At 44.6% G+C, this 19,451-nt stretch overlaps 1 protein-coding gene and 1 long non-coding RNA gene across 4 annotated transcripts in view; one reads left to right on the top strand and one right to left on the bottom strand.

Annotated features, from left to right (window-relative positions):
• LOC105692968 (fibroblast growth factor 18) overlaps window positions 1-17,695 on the top strand; it is a 91,334-nt gene extending 73,639 nt beyond the window's left edge. For both annotated transcript variants that reach the window (XM_012412563.3, XM_012412562.3), the window contains exons 2-5: window positions 5,706-5,751; window positions 7,079-7,211; window positions 13,200-13,306; window positions 13,444-17,695. In XM_012412563.3, the coding sequence (XP_012267986.1) occupies window positions 5,706-5,751; window positions 7,079-7,211; window positions 13,200-13,306; window positions 13,444-13,884 (727 nt within the window). In that variant the 3' untranslated portion in view covers window positions 13,885-17,695. The remainder of the gene's footprint in view (window positions 1-5,705; window positions 5,752-7,078; window positions 7,212-13,199; window positions 13,307-13,443) is intronic.
• LOC125499712 overlaps window positions 1-19,451 on the bottom strand; it is a 113,458-nt gene that overhangs the window by 77,546 nt on the left and 16,461 nt on the right. For both annotated transcript variants that reach the window (XR_007276679.1, XR_007276680.1), the window contains exon 2: window positions 16,553-16,624. This is a non-coding gene — a long non-coding RNA (uncharacterized LOC125499712). The remainder of the gene's footprint in view (window positions 1-16,552; window positions 16,625-19,451) is intronic.

Below are 19,451 nucleotides of genomic sequence, written 5' to 3'. Positions count from 1 at the left end.
AAGTCACCGGGAGTAAGGTGAGTCTGTGCCGCGTGTAAACGGGGCGAAGATCGAGGAGAAAAGTTAACTAAACTGAACTAAAGTTGGGTAAATTTGAGTAAAGTAAAGTCGTCCACATCGTCTAGCAGATTATCAGTAAATGGTATCCCCCGGCGCCAATCGTATCCATTTCGTCTCGTCCTCTGATGGTAGCCGGTCTCACGCACACTATTACGTCACGCCGTGATGCCTCCTCTCGCTTGTTTTCATCCTCAGTCACAGAGATATGGTGAACGGTTTTTGCTACACGTGTATCTTTTTTGTCTAATGTCGGATAAAATGACGGTAATGGGAAATGTGGCTGTCCGTAATAATTCTCTGGGGAATTTGTCTTCGTTCGTTTCCCGATCGTACGAAACTTACAATGACGAAACGCACACGGTGTCCCGTGAGATTTGGGAAAAATGAGAGAGGAAAAAAGGAATTGCTTTTCAGAAAGACGTTTTAATAGAAAATTGTTTTCTTTTATCTTCTTCATTTTTACTCGAATATAATTGAATGGGGTTAAGTGCCTCCTGATTTACAGGCGTAAACACAATCCGTGTAAATACCTCGGAAACCTATAGGGGACAAAAACACCCGTGAGATTCACGCCGGCCCGGGGAGATAATGCATCTTCTATTGTTCGGGTTGCCGGATCACGTGTAGCGCCTTCGTTAGACCCGTGTCTCGCGAAGGAGGTAAAACGTATTCTTCCACTTCACTTTCCCGCGGCTTCGCGCTCTTTCTTCTCATTGTTCGTCTTACCCACTTTCATCGGGACACGTTTTGTTCCACGGAGTGTCGCGGCGACCACCTCCCTTGCTTCGGCTCGTCGGACGCGCTGCTTCTTCGTTGTTTGAGCCTAATCTCTAATTGTCTCGCCACGGGTCTTTAAATATCCATAATTCGGGCCCACCCACCGTCACGTGTCTTTTTTCGTCCCACAGCCGCGCGCTCCGAGCTCCGTAAATATCGTCGGGGGAAACTTCGGACGATTTGTTCCCGATGGCTGCTACGTTCGTGATCCGGATTTATCGTGTCGCGAATGAACTTCGCGGGGTAGAATTTGAGATCTCGAGTTTACGGGGTGCATCGCATCCTTCGGGGATCGTCTAAATTGTAGGAAACGCGATCGCGTAGCAACGGTTCGAGGCGTCGCTCGTAACATTTGACGGTGTTTTCTCGTTCGCACTTCATTTCTCCTATTTATTGTTCGATATTTCTTCTTCGTTGCGTTCTTAGACCGCGCGAGAGCAGCGGAGAACGGGGGAAATATCGCAGCTTTTTTAGTCGTAAAAACTTCGACGTCACCGTCAATGGTATTGCGCGTCTTCCTCTGGTCCGATATACCCTAGTTGGTATCACGACGAGACTCACAGATCTTGATATATATAGGTACGCGTCACGATATCCACGACTCGCGATCCCGTCTCTCCCTACTCCTTTTTTTTCCCCAGTGCTCGGTGCTGCTACTTTCAATCCCCTTATTGATACCCGCGATAAGTCGACGACCGATGAAAGCCACGCGTATGCAACTTGCACTTCTATACGCACGTTACACCTAGGTATAATACCTTATATATACCTGTGTGCGCACCTTCCTTATCGTGCGTTACCCCGATCGTCGCGATCGATGAAATGATTTTTATATATAGGTGACCCGTGAAGATCTATTTCCAAATTGTGAATCAGAGTGCACTCTCGATACGAAGATATATGTAAACTGTGAAATTGAGATAATTGTTTATTTAGGTAGTTATATAGAAACGACTTGCGAAAGATATGTGTGTGTCGCGAAAGGTGACACGCCGCTATGAGATCATCGGAAACTGGAGCATATCCGAGATGCAACGTAACACGTGGGCCACGTGCAGAAATGGCAATAATAATCCACGATTACCGACCGACATCCGTGAAAATAGACGATTGAGACATGCGGAGCGGATTCGAAACGGTCGTTAGCGAACGTTTAGGCAGTTGAGCTGCTCGGCGTCGTGGGTCGATGCGAAATCGCGGCAATTACACGCCGTTCGTTCGTCGTTCGTTCGTTCGTTTCATATATTCCGTTTGGCCCCGATGGTCCCGTTTTCCGTTTACGGTATACGTGTTACACACACTCCGCGTCCGTGCGACTGTACGGATGTACCTATTTCAGACCTATATTTCTTTATTCTCCCCGCGATCTCCCCGGAGTAGGAAAAAAAAAGGACGGCGGAGGCAGGGGAGGTCTATTGAGCTCGGGTGATTTGTCGCAATTTGTTCTGCCTGTTTGGGAAACATTTGGGGGGTGGTAGTTTTTACTAGGCTTTGTGGGTAGTCGTCCAGGTGACTCCGGTCGGATTCGTGTGTATCGGCGGTAGCGGCAGCTATAGCGAGTGCAGGAGTTGAACAGAAATCGATTCTGGCTCGTGCGTCGGTACCACGGCACAATGGTAGTAAATTTTGCGGTTTTCAATTCTGTGAATGGAGACGTTACGACCGCGGGGTAGTCGGAGCGCCGCGCCGCAGTCCGAACCATCCTCACGGCTCACAGTCAGCTTTTGCGGGGTTGCTTTTTTTTTTTCTTTTTTCTTTTTCACATTATTCCTTTCCGCTTCCTCTCTAGGCCTAGGTCCGCCTATCGGAGAACAATGATTCAACAGTAAAAGGGCGGTCGAATCTCCCCCCTCTTTTCTACTATTTACCACCAATTCCAAAGATGAGCGGGCTCCACCACGTGTCGGGATGCTTGGACGTTCGCCATTCCGGAAGTCGATCTCGTACCGCCGCGACCGACGGATTTAGGATTTCCTCATTTCGTACAAACGGTGATTCCGGCTAATACCTCGGCGAATGCGTTTCATTTCGAGATATTGGATCAAACGCTGCGCTACGGCGGCAACGCGACCGCTATCTAATCTCGACGACGTTTCGCTGCGAATCTACTTTGGTATTTGCGACCAAAGACGGTGTCTTGCGCTTTCGTGCGAATTTCGTTCGTTATGGGATCCGAAAACTTTTAGATCCGGTGGTACTTAATTAGTGCAGTTGTTAATGTCATCGAATTCGATACGGATAAAATTCAGCTCGTTCGCAGTGCGCGGTAGAGATACTGGAAGTATGGTCGCCGTTACAGGCAATCGGTACGCGGATAGCTGAGCGATGTCGGTCACTGACAGGTGAGTCTAAAAAACAAATAAATGAACCGATTCAACTCTGCTCCAAAGGGAATTCCTCCTCGGAACTTACAAAATTCATTTGTATGTATAGATGAGGATGTCGCATTTTCACTATCATCTTTGCGCGGGCATAAATAGTTCGTCATCTCGTGTAGCGGAATATGTTTGCACTATTTGCTCAGCTACGCGTTTTGATGCTCGCGTTTCCGTGCGTGAAAAAGCTTCGCTCATTGTTCGTTTACGAAAAATAACTATAATGCAAAAAACCAGAGAATTTTACTGGAAATCTAATTTTCATTACGAGAACTGTGAGTTCTGGATCACGGCTGGGATGAAAAAAAAAAAAACAAACAAGGAAACTACGGGAGCAAGGAAAGGAAAAAAAAAACTAAAAATAAAATAAAAATTGTTTGCCCGTGCGCGGTGTATTCAACCTCACACTGCACGGTTGCTGCAGTAGCTGACCGATGCAATTAAATTCTTGAAACCCGAGAGCTAAGCGCCTTCCGCGCGCCGCGTGCACGTATGCTTTATGCTGTACGCGTTTATTTCGTTATACCGGGCATACGAAGATTGCCGGGTATCGCTGCAACGCCGATATACGCATATAGCGCACAGATTCACATTTTGTTCTTCGAAATGTTTCTCCAATTCCCGGATGACACACGGGTGGACCACCGCGTCCCGTACCTCCGTACCGCCGCGTAGGTGAAGTTTTCTTTCAATTTTGCGAAGCGAACCTCCGGCAACAACGGCAGCATGCGGCAGAAAACCAAATGGTTAATGAGTGTGACTGAAAGCGTTCGCTGCGGTCGTCCGCTGCGGGATTCTGTAACTTGAGATGCATTCGCATTGCACAAGTTACGCGTACACACGCGGGTAGGTACTAGTCGACGGTGGCGTGAGTTTGTGCCGGAGTGCAGGGAGGCGGCTGACCGCAAGAAGGAGTTCGATCCTTGCGGCGGCGGATTGCGACTGCAACTGGGTTACTATATATACGTACGTCGGCTTATTACAGTGTGGCCATACAATGCCCCACATGTACATACGCGTGTATACTCTCTCGATTACTTATTCGCTTATTACATTATTTAATTATACCTTATATAGAGTTTTTTACTCATTCGTATCTCACACGAGTCGCTGCCGCGGCGGAAATAAAGAACGAAAGAAGACCATACGTATGCCCATGTGGAAAAGCGAAGCGGGGTTTCGGCCGTATTTCATAATTTTTGACTACTCCACGGTGATCCCGGTAACCGCGGGGCAACTTAAAAAACTTAAAAAACCCGGGGTACCCTAGGAGCCGAATACAAACAACAAAGGAATAAAGGGGTATCGGATGTCGCGAGTGGTTAACGAGAAAAAGTCACAGCTCCCAGTACAAATTAGGGCCCTTAGTTCGGCCCGGGAACGTATAATACCGCGTATACGCATTATAGTATACTTAAATATGTACGGGTACATATGCGACGAAGATGATGTAAGGGGGGAAGAAAGGCGGGCGAAGGGGGGAACGCCTCGTCCGCAGTCTGTACGATGCGGTATCGCGCGCGCCTCATGAAACTAAATCTACGACGTAATTACATCAGGGACAAATTATAACTAGCTCATTACGCTGCCAAGAGAATACCAGCTAAGTCTGGTATACAGTCCTAGCTCATAGGGGAGATCCTATCTCACTGACATTGGAATTTTAATAATATCCTACCAGCGCTACTATCGCCGTGATGCACTTCACGACAGAGTACAAACGATGCAGTGAGCCCGAAAAATAAAAGAAAGAATTATAATAAAAACGGTATTCGTCGTAGTGCGGCTCGAAAAATCCCGATAACGCGTGAAATCGAAGGTTCTGTGTATTCTATATTAATTTTTATTTTCCTCCTAATTTTCCGAAAATCAGGCGACCGTTTAATTTTTTCTGTTCGATAAATTATTGCACGGGGAGTTTCCGACAATGTTGATATTGTGGGCATGTATACGTATACACGGGGAGAGGCGATCAACGGCGTGGGCTCGACGATTGGTTCTTTTACACGGTGTTGGCGTGTCTCATGTTATATTCATCGGAGTTAAACGCGTCATAAGTTTATTCAATGCTCGTGAAGAATTTAGCTTTACCTGTAAAGCGGTATGGCAGTAGCTATAAAATAATTCTCCCGATATTACTGGCGGTTTGCGAATTAATCAACTTTTCATTATGGCAATAACGAGTGTACTTCGAGTATCGCGACGACGTCGCAATTCTCGATTCCCCCCTTACGATATACATATATATATATATATATATTTATATATCGCGTACGTTCATTTGTGTATATCGTGTGTACACACCCGTAACGTTCGACGAATTCAATCTCTCGACTTTCCTTGTATGGGGTTTTATCGCCTCGATTTTCTTCGAAACTTCCCATGTCCCTCTCAATCAGTCCGTTCGTACATCCTCGTCTATAATTATTATCATTCATTGCCGGAGCAACGATAACTAACCCACTCGTTTTTTCTTTTTCAATTCTGTTACAGGTTACCACAGCTTGCCGTCTTAGCGAAGATTTTGTGCCTCCTGATGGTAAATATCGATCAATTTCAATTCCCTAATGACAATCACAGCAATCGAATCCTAATATTTGAAAATCACTGTTAGAAAGTCATACCGCTAGATTAAAAAAAAGTTGAGCGATCCATGCCGAACTCGTAGTTCTTCACACCTTATTTCATCTCTTTTTCTCCCCTCGCGAGACAGACTTTTATGCTCTTCCTACTAGATGAGCATCGATAAAAAACGAAGACATGACATACACAAAGAAACGTAATATACCCGTAGCACATCACATAGTGTGTACGACCCGGGTGACGGGGTCAGATCCTGAGCGGCGATAACGCTCTGGCGGAGTCATCGCGTGTGCTTACCGATTCCTTTTTCAACGAGCGCATTAAAACCTCCGGCAACAGCAGCAGCAGCAGCAGAAGCGGCAGCAACCCCGTCGACTATATTTACCTCGTATTCTACGACGACTACCTGTCACAGTTTTCGAATTGAAACGATCAAACGCTGCACGTTCCACATAAGCTGCCTGAAAACGCCGATCCAAATACCACGTTACTCCAATCTGTCGCGGAATTAATTAACCGATTTTCGTTTTTCTTCATTACTTTTTTTTTTTGCCCCCTCTTGTGCTTCGGATTGCGCGGGTATCCTTGATGTTTAAATTGCATCCTGGTTTGTGTATTTTTTCATTATAACTCCGAGTGTTGCGGAGCTGAAAATGTGCGTTAAATGTCAGATTGAGCGAGATAAGTGCCCGGAGTAGTTGGTCGAGTAGTAAGAATGTCCGACATTGTATTCGAAGAGGGGAGGGGGACAGGAGCGTCGTCGTATAATTTTGTCCGCGGTAGCTACCGGCTCTGGCAGAAATCACGTTAGAGGGTCGATCGGTGCAATGTTTAAGGCCGTTGGTCAGTCCGCAAATTGCGGAACGAAATATATATTTATATAAAGCATTCGACCGCGTAGGATTATAAAGTTAATAAGGAGTGGTTGGTGGTTGGTTCCTCGTCTCGTTTGCATAATTTTCGCATCGAGCCGCTCCGTTTCGCGAGGACTACGTGGTTACGCGGTTTTCGCTGTTACCGTTGCCGTTGCGCGCTCAAAGATCGCCGAGATTTCCTCTTGACGATTATTTTATTACGGGGCGAGAAATGGGTCGCGGACATAACGCGCGACGTGAAAACCAAGGTCAGGCAAGGGTCGGAGATCCGCCGAGTGCAGAGACGATAAATTTCGCCGACAGATCGGAGTCGTATCTAGCAGAGGTGGATTTTTCCCATTTATGCGCGGATTTGGTCCATGAGTGAAGAAATGTTTTTTTTTTTTTCCCCTCTTTTTCATATTTCAGGTGGTGATGTGCGGGGCGGTGCCGGCGATGGTGCGCTCCGTGAGTCTCTACTCGACCTGCAGCAGCGGCAACGTCACTGTCCACGACCGGTACGTCATGGCGGTTGGACGAAGCGAAAAAAATGCAGCCTACCGTAAGTATATATCACATATCGTTAACACATCCCGTTAACCTTTTGCCGCTGCTACTTCGAGAAACCACGTGAAACTTACTTACTTACTTACTTACTTAATACTGCGGCAAATTTATTCACCTGTATACCATGATAACGTGAGTGTGTAAGGTGTATTATAAAGTAGAAGGAATAAAGGAGGTTCGACGTCGCACGGCGAGGTACAAGCGCGTACCGGTCCTTTCCGATGATATTTTTAACTACGTAAAGAAACACAATTCCGCAAGGTGAGCTTCGTAAATGATCCAGTGGATTCAGGCTGCGTGAAGATCAATAATTATTAGATCACGTAAGAAGTATGCTAAACTCGGGAACGAAGTTTTCGTTTTATTGAACGGCTCCGGGGACCGAACGTACGTAGGCAAGGGCCCTGATTTATGAGGGACTAAAACGCGGAGCTGTATCTCCATTCTCGTTTACGCTTATCTACGGTCCGGCTACCACGCGGGCTGGTAAAAGATCATCGGTATTTCGATATTTATGAACTAATAACTAGGCGCTATCTCGTTGGTGATCCTTACGTGTCCATAAGCCGTAAGATCATTGAAGATCACGATGACGGCGATGCGGCGACGACGCGCCGCGTCCACTAAAATAGGCGTCGCACTTTCTCGACGTAATTTTTGACGTACTAGCTCTGTAAGTCCCTGAGTTATTACGGGGGCTTTTTTTTATACTCTGCTCCATGCTGCGGGGAATTGTTTTCTACACGCCGGACGTATACGGACGTGTACACTGTATATTTATCTTACATTGGTTTTATCGACGATCCGGAGATAGCGCGCCTTATTTATCCCCCAATTTATCGAACGTACGGGATACGTCGGTGTGCGGTGCACACACGAGCGTCGCGCTATCCTACGTACCTCCACTTTTCTCGGGTAACAATAATACACGAAATTCTACGAGACTCTTACGCCTTTAACAAGATTTATTCGGACCTTCGAGAAATGTAATTTTGAAATTCTAGTTTATCACGAACAACAGCGCGATCCTCGCGACGATACAATTTTCAGGACTCGATCTCTCTCGGTGGGTACCAGCTACGCTCGCGATCGTGTCCGTGCATATTTTTTTACTATTCATCACTTCGGCGGCACCAATTAGTATTCAGATCGCAGTCCTGCGAAGCGCGTGGCTCTCGGCTTTCCACGTGGTTCGCCCCCACGAAATTTCTTTGTTTTCCTTGGATTCCCCTTTACTCTTCATACCTCGTGTATCTCGTTACGAGTGAGGTGTAGGTTGGAAAATTCACCCCATTTTCGTCCATTCGACCCGATCGTTCACACGGTAGAGGGTTTCAGAGCTCCCATCGTCTCGTACGCGCGTACAAGACAAAATGATCATTACGACACGTATACTGGAGGAATTTATTATTTATTCATAAAGTCCCCCCTCCATCGGTTCCCCGATATACGTGTATCCCTTCACCGAGAGGGAAGAGCTGAGACCAGTGCCGAATATAATGCCGCGGAAGATTAGAGGCCCTCAAATGAATTAAAAGCCAATTTTAATCAAGGGCGGCGGTCGCGGCGCACACCTTTTAGACGCGATTACCGCCGATATATAATAACGGGTGGAGAGGAGGAGAATACGAAGAAAAAAACCCAGGAGGATGCGGTATAAGGCTATCGGATAAGAATGATTCGAGAAAGAGAAGAATTGCCCCCATACATCAGCTGAGGGGTTAACTTCATACAGAGAGGATGTAGCCACGTGCAGGCTTTGGGCTTTGCATCCGTCTGAATCGAGAGACTTTCGAATATTGGGGATGAAAATCGTCGGCTCTACGAAAGGTGTACGTACGTACGTATAAAAAATACGAATTATCACATCGGTGAGTTGCGACGTATAGCGCGGGGTGGGTAGCTCTCGTTATAACCCCGCGCCAACCCGACCCTATGATTAACACCTGAACGCATGATTGGCCGTGCAGGCGTACTGCCGTTTATTGGTAAGTTGTTCTTCTTAACGCGAAGGTTCTCTTCGTCGAGTCGGCGAGTAGGAGGTGAACGAAGTTACGGTAGAGGCGTTCGTACCTCTCGCCCGCTTAGGCATATCTTCTACGCAACACGAGTATACACGACTATACGTGTAAGTAAAAAAGTCAGAGCTTGTATATCTCTCTGTAGAGATCATCGTGCATCGTTGTGACGTGGCGGGGACAGGTGAAGCCTAGTTTAACGCATGACGGGATAATCACAGCCTGTAACGAGAATAATTAAATTCCCTGGCGCGTTCGAGAACCGGCAGCAGCGAACAGCAGTCATAGTTATAAGATAGAAGCGGCGGCAGCTCCTCCTCGCCCGATCCTCTTCCATCTCCTCATCGGCGAAGCGCTCCGCTCCGCTCCGTTACGGAGGTGAGAGTTTCTAAATATTTGGTAACGCCTTCAAATTGTCCGGTAATAAAACGGATCCAGACCCCGCGACGAATTAACGCGCCCCATTTATCTCGATCCCCTGATCTAGTCTCTTTAATAGATCTCGAACGATATGCACTTTACAAGCTTTTTTTTAACGGCCAACTCACGGTCGTTCAACGGAACACCGACAACAACCAAAGTACGCGACTCTACGGGTACCACACGGTGGCACAGATTTTTTTTTTTTTTGTTTTTCTTGTTTTTTTCATTCGCTACGCTTCGTCGTCTCAAATTTTATTCCTTGATCATCGTTAGCGATAGTCGGGATCCCGCACTCCGAGTAAATATACACATTTCCCGATAATGTACGTGTATAATTACCATCGGGAATAACCCGCGGATCGACCACGTCGGTGTCAAGGTGGGTTCGTGGGTATATCCCCAGGTTCGAAGTTTTGTCCGTTCGTACTTCTGTCCCGGGGCATAATGAAGATGCGAGCATCGTCGCCCTACAACCAATTAGTGGTGCCATTACTCCGTGGCAGATGACCATCTCACCGGGGAGGTCACACTTAATTATCACACCGCGTTCACCTTTTTATGCTTTAAGCTCTTAACTTAAAACTCCTTCTGGCCCTGACTTACTCCTCCTTTTAATATAATTCTACGCGCGGGCACGCTCGGAGGCGTCTAACTGTACGTACGCAATGGCACCCTGTAATATATCACGGGAATGAAGTAAATTTTCAAGCAACTTCACACCACCGCCGCTTATATGTATAATTTCCGACCGAAGTACGGCCATCAGAAAATCTACCACAGTAATGAAAATACCCGTAGTTTACGCCTTCTGATTAGCATTGAAAGGCTATCCACGGAGGCAGGGAAACGAGCGAAGCGCGAAATACTACGGGAGAGAGGGAATCCTCCGCCTCCTTCGGTGCACTCCAGGGACTTGGGGAAACTTTGCGGAGTCGAGGAATCCCGTGTATTCCGCAGGTGCCGCGATCAAACCTCGATGTTCCGGTGTATTCACCCGTTAACGTTCGCCTATTCTATCTATAAACTTTCTAGACGTGAGACTGATACGTACAATTGCGCAACGGGTTCGATCGCACGTATCGTCGGCGAAAAACTTACTTCTAGACAGTCCGGTAGAGCGACACCTCGAAATCGACCTCCGATATTACGTTACGTTCAGTCGGAATGTTCCGCAATGACGAAAGTCTTCGGAGTCGAGCCGGAGCCGGAGGAGCGTTTTTGATGGTATTACAAAATTCCAGTAATTAACTGAATTGATAAACGTTGAGTGTGTTAGCTGGTTCTACCGGGGCAGAGGTGAGCCCTTGTCTTCGGGGTCAAGCGTCGGGGTCTTCCAAGTTAATTACGTTAGGTGACGGATGGCGTCTCACCTGCAGCGGAAGGGAATGCCCTGGCTATGTGAACGCGAACGTACGGCACGCCGGTACCCCGAGCGTAATCTGAATGGATCTGAACAATGGCTTCGATATTCAAATCGGCGTCCTTATCCGGACCATTTAAATACCTACTAGTAGGTGGGCATCGCCGAGGAATTCTTCCTCGAGGTGAGCGAGGCGATCGAACCTCCTTTGATCGCATCTCCGCCCCCTGATCCGTGAAACGAACGACGAGCGATCCTCGCGTCTGCACCTCGGCGGCATCCTAATGGCCGCTTAATCCCAATTAGGAGATGGCAATTGCTTTTTACCCCGTCAAAGGTATCCTTTGCCTTCGCCCCCCCTCATTTTCTACCCGCTGTTCGATGTCCTGGTTTTATTTGGACCACCGTAACGCGGAGGAAGCTGCTGTGCAGCCCTCGTTCCCGATCGCACAAGCGCCACGCGCTACACTCGAGGACGTCACGTTCGGTAAAGAGATTTTGAAAAAGGTTCGGTGATGGAAAGTAAGTAACCTCGAAGTTTGTCAAGAAAATAGAGAAAAGCGGCGTTACACTGGATCTCGGGATCGGAATCACCGATGTCGAGTCTCTAATTCCAACCAACCTCACGGTGAGAAAAATGACGTGATAGCGGAGAGGAGGTCGAGGGGCGCGGTGGGGTTTGGACGACGTGTACCCGAGATAACTCGCTATCTAAATTTATTTATCACGGACTTATGGAAACACAACTGATCAGAGTTAATCAGATATCCTAGCCTCGAGCGAGGGGCCGATGACCCGGACAACCAACCAGCGTCTTCGAAAACTCCGTCTAAAATAGACGATCACGAATAAGTGACACGAAACCCTCGTAAATATTTGTCCGTACTCAATCGAACGCAGTTTATATAATTGAGACGAGCCATCCGATCGGATCGGAAACTTTCGAACCGGATGCTGTTGCGCTCCGTTTTACGCTGAAAAATATACCAAGGCTCTCGCGTCTTCCGGTTCAAAAGTTGACTCCATCGTACCACTTCCGTGTACACCCTTCGCCCTTGACGCGTGGGTTGGTATAAATAGTAATAACGATTTTTTATTTGCGGGTAGCCCAAGGTCTGGGTTAGATTAAGGGGATCCGCGAGTCACGATGGCCCCTTTGCCGCGGGTGCCTCGTTAAACTGAAGTGCCTCTCGGAGTCTCGGGCCTCCGGGTATATCCGGGAATCCGCTCCTCTCCTCTCCTCTTCTCTCGCCTCGTTTTTTCTCACGTCGCCTCGTCGTCATCGAAATCAAGAATGTCCCCGAACCACCTCGTAAACCCCCTTCGCATCCCCACGGGAGGTCTTAATCTCAAACTATCGCGAGGTCCGTTCGCGTCAATTAATTACCAGGCGTTTGTCAATTAATTAAAATCCCGAATCGCGAGACCGATCGTTTCTCTCTGACCGGAATTTCATTTGATTTTTCTCCCTACATTTTCATTTGTATAATTCTTTCTCGCGTTCGCATTTCCGAAGGTACAACAATCGCGCCTGAAAACTGTTTACCGCGTCATCTCGTTGTGCACGGTCAGATCCATGAATGGCAGTTAATTTCGTCTTTTTTCCTCGGATATTCTCGGTTCCTCCGCATACCCCTTTGACCGACCCTTACGGTGCCTTTTTTCCAAGAAGAAGGGTTTCTTATTTCTTTCTGGTAGCCGGACTTTATGACGGGAGTTTTACCTTTCGCCCGGCCGACGGGTAGGTAGCCTGCAAAGATGTGGAAGAGCCAAAGAGTAGTCTGCGCTTTGGATGTGCTAATGAAGGAAAATGAAGATGAACCAAGAGAAAACCATGGAGACACAGAGGGACGGTGTGTGCTTCGCCACTTAGCGGATGCCGTTGGACCTGCACACGGTCGACCTCTGGGATGCATCGTTTGTCGCAACGTTACGTAATTTCTTAATAATTTTTTTTTTTTTCTCTCCTCGCGGTAACAACTCTCCACGGCGCACTACGAACTCCTTCGCGTTCCTCAGTTCCTCCGACTCATTCGGTTAGTTTCGGGGAAAAATGCGGGATCTTTATGTAATTTTTATTCTCGCAACGTATCGACGGTTGGCCGTAACACAGCTGCGTACCGTTACGTCCTTTGAACCCTTCCGTCAATTTAAAATCCCCATTACCGATTTTTGCTTACAGAAAAGCTGTCTACACAGTCCGACGACTTCAGCGGGAAGCTGTACATCTTTGCAGAGGAAAGCGAGCGATACATATGTTTCAACAAACGATGGAAGCTGGTTGGCTTGGTGAGTGTAATTTAACGAAATTGAATGAATGAAAATGAAAAAATTTCAACAATTTCACGAACCGATTCTCCGTGGAGCAGGGCGCAATTTACCGAAGGGCGTGTAAAATTTTTCGCGTCGTTTTCCTCTGTTCACAGCCAAAGAAACGAAAAGGACCGATGTGTCAGTTCTACGAGGAGTACAACGGTTCTTATCTAAGGTACAGAAGTGCGGTAGACGGTTCTCACTACCTCGGTTTCAACAAGCGGGGTATGCCATTGAAGGACGCTCAGGGTAGAGAACAGTGTCTGAACTTTATCAAGTACAACCCTCACTTCAATATTAACCACCACAACATTCTCGTGGCCTCGAACATCGGCGGTGAACTACGAAAACCCGCGATGCAGAGGACGCCCAAAAAGTACCGGACGTCAGAAAGAGGCGTCGGCTGGTCAGCGGGCGGCGGCGGAGGGGGAGGAAGGGGAGGAAGCGAACCGCATCATCACCACCGACATAACCGCGGTAAAATGCACGAGCAGCCTATACCACGAAGACGACTTTCGCTGGGACGTCCGATGCACGAAGCGAAGAAGTACTGAAGAATGAAAGGGAGCTCCTGAAGACTGTCGCGCGACCCTCGCCGGGATTGTCGAGCTTGAAAAAGAAAAGAAAGGAATATATATATAAGAGAAGAGAGACTCATCTCTTCATTCGCGCACGGCCTAACCGCCCGTGCCTGTTATAAGAAAAATTAATAAATAACATTAATAATGTGTACGCTCCGCGAGCTAATGCAGTCGCTGCAAATTCAAAAGTAGTATCCGCGCCGCCGCAGAATTCAGACTGCTGACTGATGATTTTCTCATTTTTGTTTTTTTTATTATTATTCCGTTTGTTTATCGATTATTATTTTCATGCATAACTGATGGCCGATTTGCGCTCTTGAATTTTCGCAAATACACGCTGCAGTGTGTCATAATAATACCTCGTGCAGCTTTAATAATCGTATGTACCGCGTGCCGAGATGGCGAATATGAAAATAATTAAACAAATGAATAAATAAATAAATAAATAAATAAATGAATGAACGAATGAATGTATAAACAAATAATGATGATGATGATGATGATGATGATGATGGAAATCGTAATGATACGGAGTAATAATGTAGCAATTATTATTTTAATGACGATTATTATTAACAGTCTCGCGTCACACGTAATGTCTGTGTGTGTGTGTTGTAAAATAAATTAAGTTTTTCAAATAACTTAAGATTATTTAGGTTTTGAAAAAACGATAGAACTACCCCCGAAGTATTTTGTTTTCTCTAATTTTTGCGACCGATTAAACAATCTTGTATCTTCTTTCGATTTTTTCACTTCGCACATCGCATTGGCATACCATGAAATGAAAAGTATCTTCAGAAACGATGGATACGAACGAACGACAAGTGGAACAAAAATCACTAAAACAATCAAAACGAAACGAAAACTAACCGATATTAGAATGAAACGAGAATAATTTGAAAAAAGATAAAGCAATGCAAAAAATAATTACAAAAAATGAAGTGTGAGAAAGAGATATAAGAAAAAGAGAAACGATATGTATTTGTATGCTGATGGTGAATGCCGTGTTTGTTATTATGTTGTGTCATATATGGAGAGCAAGTGCGTGTAAAATATTACGTATATTAATGAAATTTAATTGTTAGAATGCTGCTGCAGACTGTATTACTAGGTTATAGGTACGTTATGTAATATTTTTACGCGGTGGCGACTCGATCAACAATAAATAACCACAGTCCCTGCCTTCTTCAGTGAGGATGCGATGATCGTTATATGCAACATCCTAAGATTAAGTCGAACTTTATCATCATTATATTCTCTTTTCATTTTGTTTCAATTTTTTTTTTTTTCTACCATTTCTGTAGAGAACGCGGGGATTTCAGAGTGGCCGAGTATTATTGAGAGTAAAAAAGTAACGCATATAACTTTACATAAAAACGAATATATATAGATATATGTAATTCATGTAACAGATATTTCGCGTATAGTCGTTACGCAACAAGCGTTTTCAACGCCCATAATGAAACGCTCCCCTAGGTAGCTTATTTATTGAAATCATGTTTAGATTTTACTTTACAGATATCCCCTTTCTCTTCCCTCTCGTACTATGTATAAAAGTAGATTGTTGCTCTCTCTTTTTCACCAGCACTTTCTTTCAGTTTTCCATTTTTTTCTTCAAATTTTCAAAATGTTTCCCCATCAATACTCCCTTCCCCCCATCTCATAATCGTAGATGTCATGTATATTTGTACCTCGGCAACCCTCTCCACACGGCATCTATCCTTTCATTTTGTTTCTGATATTTTTTTTCCCCCTCATTCTTCATTTGTATAAGTTAAAGCACCAACGTCCATAATTTAATTTCAAATTATTCAAACAAAAATATTTGCAAAAAAAAAAACGTTATATTCATCGGGATTCTCTCAACTCTTTATTTTTTTCTTTTCTTTTTTTTTTTTGTTCTCTGCCTTTGGTTTTGTATTTTCATTTCTTTACTGATATATTAGACACGATTTTCCTTTTGGTTTTTGTACAAAACTGAGAATACTCAATAAAATACCTAATTCATTTTGTACCGGAAAAAAAAAACGATAAAGGCGCGAGTTAATGAAGTAAAGTGAGCGTCGAGGGCTTGGGACACGCGGTGTTTGTATGTGTATTGCTGGAAACTAGAATTACTATGAAAATGAAAATACATAGCAAAATAAGCTCCGTTGTTCTCGAACTGGCGATTATCTCTCTTTTTATTCCTACCGTTGAAAAAATATCAATGAAACAGAGAAATCAGAAAAGAACAAGGTGAAAACTAGATGTTCAGCGATAGGGGTAGAAAGACAAACGAATTTGTACGTCGCCAATTCGAAGATCGGCTATACTTGATGCAAGATATATGCTGTTGAGCTGCAATAATCAATGTCGCGCGCTAAAAATACAGCTGACCATAAAGAAAATAAATAATTAAACAAAAAGCAAAAGAAAAGAAAGAAAAAGAAAAAAAAAAAAAACGTAAATCCGACGCTTATAATTTAATGAATTTAATAACAGACAACTAATATAACGTGTAATGTATTGTATTGTAATATGGTATTGTAACGCCACATTTAAGAAATTAATCCCCTTCCCCATACCCGCCTTCCCGCTACCCACCCCCAACCCTTCCTCCCCTCAACGTTTGTAAATGTATGCATAATCTCACACTCACCCAGTAGGCTTTTTTAAGAGCGAAACTTCGTGACACGGCGACGTTTTTTCTTCCTTTCTAAATTCGATTCATCTGGAAAATAGAAAAAAAAAAAATCTATTCAAAAGTAGAAAAAGAAAAAAGAATTAAAATCAAAGTAGACAACTGCAAGTGGTTAAAAAACTGACCGTCTCTCGATACTTCGCTCGATTAGTAAAACACGAAACAAAAAATGTATCATTAATTTTTTTTCAATTTTTTTTTATCAGTTTTGTCACGATCAAAAAATCAGCGATATTTAGAAATGGAAAACAAAAGAACCTATGAATCTGACTACATTAGATAGATAGTACCCTATACATAATGAATAAATAAATGAATAAAATTAAAATTAAAATAAAATTAAAAGTATAAATATTATATATAAAATAAAATACTATATGAAAGATGTGTATTGTAAGATATTTAAATACTGACATGGGCGCACTTGATAATAACAAAAAAAAAAAACGAGTAAAAAAAAAATGGAGGAAAAGAACAAAAAAAGCAAAAAGAAATTGATTAAAAAATAAAAGATGAAGCAATAACTTATATTCACTTCGTATGCACCACTACTCTATAACGCGAATAGATCAAGTCATACGTTGTGAACGTTTGCTCGTTGGAGACGCGCTAGTTTGAACCGCACCTATGCATTATTCGCGTAGCCAAAATTTAGTAAGATTCCTCACATTAGGAGCGCGATATTTCGATCATCACCAGCCTCTGACGAGCAACGCGTTCACATTTGACGAGAGGAGTCGTGACACGTTTCGGTTCTCAGGTGAGGATTACTGCAATTATTGTACGTGGGAGAAACCGATGCAGGTTATTTTTTACTCGATCCTCAAAAGGAGAGAACAGCAAAAAAAGTGAAATTAATCGAAAATCGTGCAAGTCTTGCCTGATAACGAATTGGCGCGATTTCTCTCGAATCAGCTATAGCAATAACAATAATATAACATTCCAACACGAAGCGCGTGCGTGTGTTGTGTGTTGTGTGTGCCACTATACACGAGAGAAATTTAAGAAAAAAAAAAAACAAAGAAAGAAAAAAAAAATATATTAAAAAATAAATCAAACGAAAACGAATCACTGTCAAATACACGCTCATACACTGCTATACCCGATTGTCTATATCGATCTTGATTATTTAAACCATCGCCCGGAATCCCGATCCCTTCAGAGTGAAAATAATCATTGACGGTCATCCGATATTCGTACATGTTATTTTTGAATAAGCTGAAATTTGGTGGCGTCAAAGAGATTAGGAAGCCCTCGGTACAGCAGCGGAAATCAAGTTTAACGGTCGCTGTCGGTTTGCACTCGTGATTTTCAAATCAAACACTCGAGCGTGTTAAGAAGTAGTCGGAGAGCGGTTGCTGGCAAGAAGAGGTCGCTGGTAAGAGGAAAGAGGTAAGAGGGGAACGGGCAAGTTTTGACATTATTTGGGGAGCCCTTGAGACCCACTCCGGAGAAAATTCTACGGCCAGGAATTGGAGTGCCAGGAGCGTTACGTGTACGTGTGTCCCGCAGCTACGACGTGTGCGTAGGCCGTTGAACAACGTGTGTACGCAACCCCTTCAGCACCCTAATGTGTTCTCGGATCAGGGAGACATAACGCCCGTGGGAGGAAAAGACGGAAGATGAGGATGAGGATTGTTTGATTTTATTTTTAGTACCACACCGCGCCAGTAAATCGGTTTTTGGTTTTCGGCTTCGGACCTTTCGATTGTACGAAGCTGTATCGAACCCTCAGGAATTCCGGCATTTTCAAATACCAAGACGAATAATAATAAGGAGTCGCGGTGTTTGAGTAGAAAAGTGAGTCTCAAAGACTCCTCGTGGAACCCGTTTCACGTTCGGCATTAGCCCTCGATATCTTTTACTTCGGATAATTACGACCATTGCACTATACGGGATATAGTGCCCAATTGTAATTAGTCCTTGGGTAAAATTTCGTTGTGTACGAACGAATTGTTATATATACAGTGCTTGTAATCCACTGGTATTCCATATCTTAATCGAGCTCATAAAATCAACTCACACGGGACCCATCGCGTCCCTTTGCATCGGGACGCTTTTAATTAAACTTCAGTCAGAATCGGATCCTCTCATGCTGCAGCCAAAGGTACACCGAAATAACTCCCATGTAAGAAAACCGAATTCAGAATGCGGACGCGTCCCGATCGCCTCCTGGTTCGAACAAGAGCAAAAAAGAAATACAGCAACACTACAGGCTGACTCGCTTCCAATTAAGAGCTGACAATTAGTTTATCTTATCTCCCATTTGTTCAACGCAACTTTATACCGACCCTCCGACCATACAGGGTCTATGCACCGGAATTGTCATCGCGGTCCGTTTTTTTTTTTTATTTCCATCATTTCCTTCGTTCTACTTCGTCACGAGGTTTCTCCCTTCCGTCTTCACCCGCTATTTAAACGTCGTTACAAGAAGGTTCCCTCAACTGACGAGTATTATAGGAATCAGAGATTGGACCGGATTCGTAGATCTCTCTGGATAAGATTGAACTACCTAAAAATGGGACTTTTTTTATCATAGCTTTTCTAGGGTGTCTGATAATTCCAGGAAATCGGGAAAGATCGGTACCTGCGACCGACCGAATCTGCTCTGAGTTTTTGGGATGAAAAGCACTCGGCGTTGCGCGGGGATCCCCCGATGCCCGGCGTAATTCGCAGGCGTCGTCGACCACCCAAAAGTTACATAAATTTACCAGCAGCGAACGAATTTGTGACAATTAAGAAAACCGATGGACGACAATGCTGCGGGCTGTCCCGGAATATTTACGGGCTACAGGAAGACGCATTGTCCAGCGTCAAATGGACCCCAGGCATTGTGTCGCGTTTACATTTCCTGTCG

This window comes from Athalia rosae, chromosome 1 (assembly GCF_917208135.1).
Source record: "Athalia rosae chromosome 1, iyAthRosa1.1, whole genome shotgun sequence".
Taxonomy (NCBI): Eukaryota; Metazoa; Arthropoda; class Insecta; order Hymenoptera; family Athaliidae; genus Athalia; species Athalia rosae.
Note: the sequence above shows the minus strand (reverse complement) of the source record. Positions and strands in the feature narration are given on the sequence as shown.